Genomic DNA, 10896 nt, shown 5'->3' with positions numbered 1-10896 from the left:
TGTGTGTGTGTGTGTGTGTGTGTGTGTGTGTGTCGGGGACGGGCAGCATGCTTGGCAAGCATCTCTGACCCCTCGTCCTTCGTGGGCTGCGGGTCCACCTGCGGTCCTCCCCACTTCCTGCTCACACTCGCACTTTCCTCCTGAGCTGGCAACATTCTCTTCCCTGCAGGATGGGGGAAGAGAGCAAGGGCAAAGCAGAAAACTTGGTACGGCCGCTAACAGCTTATGCCACTCCGGGCAACATGTCCTCTCCCTGTGCTCCTTTTCCTCATTTCTTCAACAGAAGCTGAGAATATCTGCCCAACTAGAATTCACCGGCTGGTTGTAAGGACTAAGTGATAGAAAAGAACAACACTATTAGGAAAAAAAAAAAAAAGCAGACCCTCCACCAAGATCTTGCCAGCCTCTTTCCCTGTTCACAGCCCCAGAGGACGTGTACAGCCAGCCAGGCTTCTGTATTTTAATCTTATCTCTTCAACGGTAAAGAAAGCTCACTGTCACCAGCATCTCTCCATCAGCCTCCCTGCGTGCGTTACCAGGTGGCCGAGAGTGAAAAACCAGCTCCTCCCTCCTATTAAATTTTGGAGGACCATGGTGAAGACAAGCAACACTTAAGCCTGGACTGAAAAGTCATCAAAGATCAATAGGGTCCAACCGCCGAAACGCAGGGCTATACTTTCTCCTCCCAACAAATGTGCAGGCTCAGCGGAGCCAGCAGCTGAGAACCCACTCCCCTCGGCAGTCACGCGCCACTTCCCTGATTTTGCACATGCTGCCGGCTCCCACCCATCTGCGGGCTCTGTGGCGTGATGCAGTCACACTTGAGGGTCCCAAGACTCTGAGTGTTGTCCACTTCTGAGCCCAGGGCACTGGTCCTCAGGAAACTGGCCAGTTCCTCCAACCAGCGATCCCAGCTTGATCACACACCCCCAGGCCACCCCCTCCGTGGACACTTGAGCACCCCCTTGGCTTCTCTGCTCCTACAGCACTCCCATGCACTGTGGTCTGACGGTCACTTCTACACCGTTGTCCGTGATTAATGACTGGCAACGCCTTAAGGATGAGGGATGTTTGTCATTCCACTTATCCTCGACCAATGTCCAGTGAATAGTGGGTATGATAGATGTTTTTTGAATAAAGGAAGAAGCAAAGCAAAAAAGATTTTTCTACAAGGAATGCTATCAAAGCACGTAGTGTAGGACAGCGGTCCTCCACTGGGGGGTGTGAGTCTGTCCTCCAAGGAACACTTGGCGATCATAAAGCACTTTTAGTTGTCACAGTCACGGGGATGCTACCAGCATACTCCTGTGGACAGGACAGCCCCCCACGACAGATTACCTGGCCCAAAATGTCAAGGATGCGAAGGTTGAGAAAGCAGTTGCAGGGGATGTGGGGGAGGCATACAAAACTTTCCTTCTGGAATTACATATATATATATTTTTAATAAAATATATATTTTAAATTATATTTTTACTCACCAAATTTTATGCTTCTCACAAATAATCTATATCATCTCCTTGATTTCCTTCATCAGGATGATCTGCTTTGGCTGCATTATAGATGAAGAAACGAGGCCAACAGTATTGGGCTCGCTCGTGGATCAGCCAAACAATAGGTAGTAGAGCCCGAACTAGAGTACAGGTGCTCTGACCTGGTTCAGTATTCTCCTCACTTTATTAGGGTGATTTTGGTCCAAAGGCAAAGGAAGGTCTTAGAAACATGGGTCATTAGGATTAGTCATTCTGAAAGCCCCCAGCATCTCTTTTCATCTGGGAGGGGACTTCCAGCAAGAGAATCCAACAGGTGGCAGGTATCAGGTTCTGCGGAATGAACTGCACAAGGTCGCAGCTGGTTGAGGGCAGAGCTGGTACCCAGCCCTCGACTCTCCTCTCTGGGGCCCCTGCACGCCGCTCCTGCCCTTCACACATAATCGAAGTCTTTCACGCATGCTGCCCTTCTAAGAGCCTCTCTCCCCTGGAGTCGGCTGGTAAACAGATGTCACACGGGGGGAATTCCTAACCACTTCTTGGAAATTGGGAGGAAGGGAAAAGAGTCAACAATCAGCATGCTTCAAAGAAGGCTGACTCAATGTTGTCTTCCTGACCTTTTCCAGCATAAGGAACATCTGTGCACAGGTCAAGCTTTATGAAATAATAGGAATGGCAGAGGGGAGTTCAGATATTCACTCTGACGGAGTTGCCAAAGTAATTTCCCAGAAAGCCATTATGCGAGGACTGCAAAGGAAGTCAGAAAGCTGGGAAGAAAGTGCTTTAGAAATTTAGAAATATACCCCTCCTCTGAGCAGAAGATATAGCTTGTGCGGTGGCTCAGGGCAACTGAATAATGGGGCTGCAGAGGTAACGAAGAGACTGTGCTAAAGACTTAGGGCAGTATTCCAGGCAAGTAACAGAGTCTAAAAAGAGTCTAAAACAAGGTGACAGAAGAAAGAGAAAAGGGAGACCAAAATAACACATTTTCAAGCAGATTCCATGAGACTTTGACGATGACCGGACATTGGGGAATAAGGAAGAGGGAAGAATCAAGGCTTATGCTGTCCAATATGGTAGCCATCAGCCAGCTACAGGTATTTGAATATAATTAAAATGACAGAAACCAGTCCCTCAGTCATACCAGCCACATCCCAAAGCACCCAATAGCCACAGATGACTTGTGGCTACCATGTTGGACAATGCAGATTATAGAACAGTTCCACCCATACAAAGTTCTATTGGATAGTACTGGCTCAGAGGGACTCTCAGGTTTGGTGGGTAATGAGCTGTCAGGAAATGGTTATGCCATAAGAGACCAAAGACAGAGGAACCATTTCTTGGGGGGAAAACAAGGAGTCTGATTGCAGACACGCTGAATGTGAATTAGCCAATGAAACTGCAGGAGGCATTCAGAAACTCTGGTCCGGAATTTAGCAGAAACCAGGGATGAACAAAGACACTGAAGAGTCACTGGTATATAGATTTGGGTGGGGTCAACCATGCGGGCATGGATAGAATTGAAAGACAATATTCCAGATAGGGGCAGAAGTAGAATTTAGACCAGAGAAGGCTAAGTAGTGGGGTGGGGGGGAAGGTGAGCGGGTGTGAATAACTCTGGAAGCTCAGTGGTAGAGGGGATGTGAGAAACAGGACCACCTTCATGTCTCATCACTCAACATGTCATTTGAGGTCAAGTTTCCCCAATGGAAGACGTCTTCTCTGACCACTCCAGCTATCCTCCCACCTCTGAACTGAACACCTGCTAAGAGACACAGGTCCATCTACATTTAATGACACACTTTTATGTGGTTCTCTGATTCAGGTGTGCACACTCCTCAACACCACAGTAAACTCCGTGGGATTAGGGAGCTGTATGCTCTCATCCTTTTGAATCCTTCTAGACAGCAGACAGGTGGAACTTGGTCAACATCTGTTGGTCTGCACTCAGCACGTAAACCATCTGTGAAGTGTAAGATCAACTAATCAACCTGCTGCAGAACCCCCCCCCAAGACTGTGCCTCCGTCTCTTCCACTTGAACTTGTACAGAAACGTGGAGAGGCCAGGCTTGACCAGCCTGACTCCAGCCGAGAGGTGGCGGGCCAACACCCGCACGGGCACTTACTGGAAGGGGAGCTTCTCGTCGTTCGGCTTGATGCAGCGCACGTAGTGCGGTGTCGTGGCGTTCAGGGTCTCCATGAGCAAGTGCAGGGAGGTACGGAACTGGAGAGACAAGAGTCAGTGCCCGGTTATTTTTAACATTCTGCAGATGTATCATTAACAAAGAGATGCCCACAGACTGGTGGTGGTAGTTGTTGATACGGTCATCGCCATTATGAACCCAGAAGGACGGGACGATATTCAGAGACCCGGGGTCAGATTCTACTGGACACTCCTGCCTTGCTGTGGGTCCAAAATCAAAGCCCTCCCACATTCTGGCATTAGGGCTCGTCAAACCAAATGGGGAGGGCCCAGCTGCTAACGCGTCTAACACAGCATGGTAGATCAAATGACATGAAAGGGGGTCAGTGCTAGGAAACAGGACAGAAGTCTTTATGGTGACTGGAGACTGGTTATTCCTAAACCAGAGGCCTGGGAGCCCCAGTGCCTGGGCACCCTGGAAGTTATGACAGTTACATGCAATGTGCAGAACAGGCGAATCTACTGCAGTAGAAAGGTTAGGGGCTGCCGGGCTTGGCAGGCACTCCCTTCTCTTGGGAGACACGCTGGACGTAGAATTCCAAAAAGACCCTACAAAAGCGGTTTCAGTTTTCTAGTCCCCAGGCTTCTTTAACCCAACCTGCAGATTCTAGGACCCTCTTCTTCTGGGGGCTGCTTCTACCAGGTGTCTGTGGTCCTACCAGGAGAACTAAATGCACTGCTTGGGGCTATACTCATCCCTTTTCTCTTTCTGGTCAGTTCTCTCTAGAGAGGGCTTCCCAGTGTCTCCTTCAAAGAGCACATACGGACTGAGCTGGGGGCTGGAGGCTGAGGGTGTGGAGGCTAAGGCTGCTCTGGCCTCCCTTGGACTCTGCGGCCATCCTTCATCCGCAGAGAGGCCAGCCTGGCCTGTGTATCCTGACCCACGGCGTCCTGCCTGAGGCTGACCTGGTGGCCCACAGTTTTCTTGTGCTCCTTGTTGGATGCTTTCAGGGGGGGTCTGGCGGAGCGAACATTGATCTTTGAAGACGAGCCCTTCCCAGATGTAGCAGCGGCAGGAACGGAGTCCTTGTCATCGTGAAACAAGTCAGCCACTAGTGGGAACTAGAAACAAACACAGGAAGAACACTGAACACACGATCTCTTGGACTTTCCAAGTAGCATTCCAGTACATACCCAAGAGACCTGAAAACACACATCCGTACACAAACCTGCACACCGAAGTCCACAACCACATTATTCACTGCAGCCGCAAAGCGGGAACAACGCAAATATCAGTCAGCTGATAGATAAACAGAACGTGGCAGATCCGTACAACAGGATACTATTCAATGACCTAGAGGAATGCAGTCCCCATACGTGCCACAGCACGGATGAACCCTGGAAACACGCCAAGTGAAAGAAGCCAGACACAAGAGACCATGTTGTGCATGATTCCGTTTACATGAAATGTCCAGGGAACAGAAAGGAGTTCAGCGGTGGCCGGGGGCTGGGAGAGAAGAAAGTGGAGAGACTGCTAACGAGTACAGAGCCTCTTTTCAGAGTAATGCACACTTTCTAGAATTTAGAATTTCTCCTCTCTGCTCAGAGGAGAGGCCCATCTCTCAAGGCCCAGCCCTGCCTCCTCCAATGGACTTTCCTGGGTCACCCCCTCATGTCTCCACCACGCACCCAGGTACCAGCCAAGGTCCGCACTGGGCCCTGAGTCCCATGCTTGCTGAGCCTACGGCCTCTTAGCCTCCCCCTCGATGGAGGAGGAGGGCCGGGGAAAGGATTCAAGGAGACAGTCCACGTAAGCATATAGTAGTGTGCCCAGCATATCATAAGCACTCAAACATTGCCCAGTTTTATTATCTTTGCTAGGGGATATACATGAAAAATCTGTCTATACGGTTAAAGTTGTGAGCTACAGAGGAAACTCAGAATCATGGAATTTTAGAGCTTGGACATAAAGCATAAAGATCACCTCTTCAAGGGGGGCAGGTGAGGAAAGAAGAACTCAGGGAGAAGGGGCCCTCCAGAACACTGCTTCCTCTCCATTTGTCCCAGAGCCGGGCACGGTGGCCAGTATCGGCTCACCTGGGGCTGCTGGTTAGTGACTGAGCCAGGGCCAGAACCCCAGCCTCCCAATGTCCAGGTCAGAGCGTGTTTCAATACACAACGGTCTCCTGGTCATTTACACCAGCAATATCAACAAACTGGAATGCACATGGGTTTAAGACACAGTCTAATCTCTGATGCATATATGTGGCATCCTCCTTACTGGAGGCTTTTGCAAGGGGAGGAGGGGATCTGGTGGAGGAGCCAGTGTTGGGCTTTGAAGGTGATCCATTCTCAGTTGTGGCGGTGGCAGGAACAGGGTCCTTGTCATCACGAGAGGAGGGAGAACACATAAAAGGGAACTTCATGAAGCATCTCCGCAGCTGAGAGCATCCCCTGAAACTTGTAACAGGAGACTGAGGCTAAGGAAAGCTTGAAGGGCAACATCTCCATGGAAGCTACAGATTCAAGATGGTGGTGACAGTCCACTTATGCTGATACCATCCTGCATTTAACTCCCAGAACTTCCACAAGTTCAGTCCCAGTTTAAAGGATCATTTACCGAGCACCAAGCCAACAGCTTGGGAAGTGAAAGAACCCTATCAAGGAGAGACCCAAATTTCCCAATTTAACGGCACACTCCCCTCGGTATGCCACACATCAGTATATCAGGGGTATTCAAAAAAGTCTTAGGAACTGTATTAGGCAACACATAGGGGCTTTCTCAGATTCCAGCTCAGGGTAGGCCCTGGCTCATCCCTTCCTGCAATCAGAGATGCCTCACAGCATGTCGTCCTGATGTAACTATAAACATTTGCAGTCTCAGCATATTAGTGTATTACAGTGTCTGGGCAAAGGAGCAAGATGGTACCAGGGGCACCGCAACTGTTCCAGAACCTGGGGGTTAGATCCAGGTGACTTAGTTCACTCAAAGGCAGTTTCTACAACCTTATTAGGTAGCATGCCTGGGTTGCAAGGTGATGTGACTGGGGGGTGTGAAACATGCAGTGACCAGCCCATCCCTTGGGGCTGTCTGCCATAGGATCATTGGCAATAAGTGCAGGTATTTTCTGTGAAAAACTAGGTAGATGCAGATGTATTGTCACTGAGCAACCCTCAGTTTGAGGACCTGTGCTATTCTTTGCATATTATAAGGTAAGTTGTAGGATTTCCATAGGTCAAATGCCTAATTTCACCAAGCCTTACGTCTGGTCCTGGGCAGAAATACCTCATAGTCACAGAGGAGCACAGCAAGCATGCTCACCTGCACACAGGTTATGACGGTTAATGCTGAAAACCAGCTCCAAATGCTGGCTCAAATTATGAGTATATGTGTGTATTACCTTCTGTATCAAGATTTCAAACTAAAACAGAGGAAACAAATTACTTCCTCCTAAACTCACTCTTAGGTATTATCAGTTAACAGTTTTAAGCCTTCAATTTTAGAGTCAAAAGTAATTGCACACAAGTCAATAATTTTATACCACACATTAGCTAGCCACATGGGCTCCAAAGCAGTGAAACAACTCTCTGCGCGCACACACATGGGCATACGTGCTGGAGTCAACACGCATGCTCTGGAAAGTTCCATTCACACTTTGCACTTGTCGCTGATCACAAACACACCAGCCATCAGAAGCTCCTGACTTCCTTTTTTTTTTACTGCAGCAATCTACATGCAAATAAAGGTTGTGCTTCTTTAACTTGATGGTCTGAGTTTAAAGTTCAGTCTAAAAGCACCAACTGACCTTCAGGCCAGGGATCACCTCGGATAAGCAGTTCAAGTCCGTCCTCACTGTTGGCTCCTCTGTGGCTGACGTCGGCTGAGGACCCCATGCTAGCACTAGGAAAAGCTACCATAGTCCTAAGACATGTCCCAAATCCCTGCCGTAGGCCCCTGTTGTCAGGCAGGTGGCTTGGGAGGTCACCCCAATGAGATTAAAGAGGTCTTCTAGTTTCAGGTGCCAACGGTTCCTATATTTCAGCATTTTTAAAATAGATCAACAACTTCTTCTGTGCACATATGGTATTCCAAAATCATCAATACTGCCTTTCTCAAGGGGGGAAGTAATTAGGTGTCAGAGGAATAAAGACAACTCAGATAGGATTTTAAAAATCTGTGGCTAAAATGTGCATGTGCCAACATCATAAAAATGATTCATTTATTAATATCATTTCCATGTGCTTTGAAAGAACAGGAGGTAAGTCCCTGAATGTCAAGCAACTAGACGGACTGGTTCGTTCGTTCATTCACTCACCAGTACTTAACCGTCCCACATACAACAAATAAATACTACGCTCAGAGCTGGGAACACAAGACTGAACACAAACAAATAGCGCCTCCCAGACATCGTGGCGTTTATGATCTAGCATAGAAGGTGAACTCTCGTCAATTAACCCCGTAATTAAAAGCTTAATGACAAAAAGATGATTTCCTCAAGGAAATAAACAACAGATGCACATGACTGACTAAGGGCCCCAGGGTAGAGATCAGGAAAGGCTTCTTTGAGGAGGGGCTGTTTGAGCTGGTGGGTCATTCAGGGGGGTTAGGAAAGCATGTTAGCAAGTATCTGGATGTGCAGGAGGCGAATATGAAGCCAGTACAGCTTTAGGACACACCCTGAGGGGGAAGCGAGAAGGACCTGCTAGTGCAAAATTCTCCATTGAAGATTTGGGTCTTTATCCTAAAAGCAATGTGAAGCCAATTAAAGGTTTTTTTGGTTTTGGGGTTTTAAGTAAGAGTAGTTAACATTTGTTGAGCACTTAGAACGTACCAAGCATAAAATTCATTCAGTTTTCCCAATGACCACTTGGAATGACATCCCATTTTACAGATGGGGAAACAGAGGCTCAGGGCCCAAGATCACAGAACTGGTCAGTGGCAAAGCTAGGATTTGTACCCAGACGGCCTGGCTCCAGAGCCCACACAACAGAGTCACAGAGGGGAGCAATGACCAGGGATCTTTGGGGAAAGATCAGTCTGGCTTCAGGGTAACAAAGAGCCTGATGTCCGCTGCACAGGAAGCTCTAGAGCAGAGCTGTGAAGAGGCAGAAGAGCCTATCACCTAGCAGACCCCTGGGACGTAAGTTGCTGCAGGACAGGCACTGAGCTGGGGTCAGGAGACCTTTTAGATCCGACTCTGCCACTTAATTAGCTGTGTGACCCATGGCAAACCTCATCTGTAAAAATGAGGGAATTGAATAAAAAGAATAAATAAAAAGAATAAAAAGATTCCTTTGAGTCTGTAATCTTTCCCCATTCACAGGTACCTTCCCTTCAACACGTAGCTATGTTCAATTCCTTCCATGCAGGACCACCTCCCTGTCCAGCTGGCTCTCCCTGTGCCACCCCCTCCCCCCACCGGCCATCTCAGGCAAGGTGTCTGTGGACACGGCCTTTGGTCATCCTTTCTCAGACCCTCCCCCACCCAACATGCCGTGGTCTGCCCCCCACACTGCCTAAACGGACCCTCAGAGTGCCTTCCGGGGACCCTGCTTGCTGAATCCAGTGGCTGGAAGTGGTCCAGTTTTACTCAGTCCGACTTGTCGTTGGTGAAGGACGCAAGTCCCTTCTCGGAGGCCCTCATCCCTGACTGGGCAGCTCCACTTCCCTCCCACGGCTCTTTCCCGGCCCTCTCACAGGCCCATCTTCCTGCACGTCTCCCCACAGTGCTGCTGTTGCCCAGGACAGCATCCTTACCATTTATCTTTTCTAACCCTTGTTCCCTGGACAGTCTCCTTCACGCCTGTTGCTTCAACCACTCCCTTCAAGCCTGTCTCTCCAGTCTTGATGGTTTTCCACAACCACGATCCACAGTTCCAACTATCTGCTCCGTATCTTCCTCCCTGTGCGTGTTCCCCTGGAAACTCCAAATTCGACATGGCCTACATGGCCCTCCCCCACCAACTGCCCCATTTGTATTAGAGAGCCTGCCAACACCCTACTTCTTATCCCCATAATCACCAAGCTCTGTCCACAGTCAAGTTCCAGCAGTCCTGAATCACCAGGATGCTGCTGCCCCAGGTCAGGCCTTCCCAGGCTCTCTCAGATCACTGCAGGTGCTTAGAACCTGACGGTCCAGCTCCAGACACACCTTCGTCCAAACATTTTCTACCCACCAGCCAGAATCTTCTAAATACAAACCTTATCCAGCAACTCCTTGTGGAAAGACTCGTGGGTCCTCACAGTCTATGGCAGAAAGCCACCATCATGCGTAGTAAATGAGAACATGGGGAGTGGTAAAAACAGAAGTGAGTGGGAGGCAGAAAGAGACAGCCCAGGCATAGGAGGGATAGGGGGACTGATGGCAGAGGCACACGTGAGGGAGGGTCAAGTGCCCAGTCAGACCAGAGCTGAGAAACTTCCACAGGGAAAGAACCAGAGGCTGAAGGCAGGTTCGTTCGCATTTAAAGACATCAGCGATTCATCCAGTCTAAACATTACAATACTGACTAAAGTGTAATTCACATACTTTCTAAAATGGATTTCTAAGACGTTCCAAATCAAGGGTAGAAGTTACCCCATGCACGATGATACTGCTTCAGGAGTCTAATTTACAGAAATCATTAACAGTAGCTTTTTCTCTGAAAAATCTATTAACTTCTAAGGTCAAGAGAATGTATTAGAGCCACACACGGAACTTTGAAATCAGATTCAACAGTAAGAAGACTCTAAAATTAAAGCCCCTTTTTCTTGCTTCTATCAGAAGCTCGTCCCTGGGCCCCATGCGAGAATCTGGGAAAGAACACAACCCAAGGTTTAGTCCGGAGCATTTGTGTTTTATCTTAAAAGCTAGATTTTAATAATAGGTCTCGGCTATTGAGACTGAGTTTGGAAATGGAGAGAGAGGAGTTTGTGGAGACATCAACTTAGGACAAAGAAGTAAAAGAACAGACAAGAAATACTGATGACTGTACCACCCTACCCCCATCCACCCACCGCGACACGGGGCCTGGGCTAGACAGGAACCTCCTCCTCTCAGCCGTGTCCCAACTATAAACCAACCTGAAGTCTCCACGAGAAGTAGTTACACCAAGCTTTTGCTTGACTAGCAATTCATGCAGAAGAATGAACGTCTGAGCATGTGTGTTTTTTTTTTTTTTAAGATTTTATTTATTTATTCGACAGAGATAGAGACAGCCAGCGAGAGAGGGAACACAAGCAGGGGGAGTGGGAGAGGAAGAAGCAGGCTCATAGCAGAAGAGCCT

General features: G+C 48.6%; 1 protein-coding gene across 1 annotated transcript in view; it reads right to left on the bottom strand.

Annotated features, from left to right (window-relative positions):
• MYO5B (myosin VB) overlaps window positions 1-10896 on the bottom strand; it is a 118704-nt gene that overhangs the window by 82066 nt on the left and 25742 nt on the right. Inside the window, exons 6-7 of the mRNA XM_040632520.1 lie at window positions 4597-4752; window positions 3614-3711 (exon numbers count right to left, since the gene is read on the bottom strand). Of these exons, the coding sequence (XP_040488454.1) occupies window positions 3614-3711; window positions 4597-4752 (254 nt within the window). The remainder of the gene's footprint in view (window positions 1-3613; window positions 3712-4596; window positions 4753-10896) is intronic.

This window comes from Ursus maritimus, unplaced genomic scaffold (genome assembly GCF_017311325.1).
Source record: "Ursus maritimus isolate PB19 unplaced genomic scaffold, ASM1731132v1 scaffold_18, whole genome shotgun sequence".
NCBI lineage: Eukaryota > Metazoa > Chordata > Mammalia > Carnivora > Ursidae > Ursus > Ursus maritimus.
This window is presented reverse-complemented; position numbering and strand designations above follow the sequence as displayed.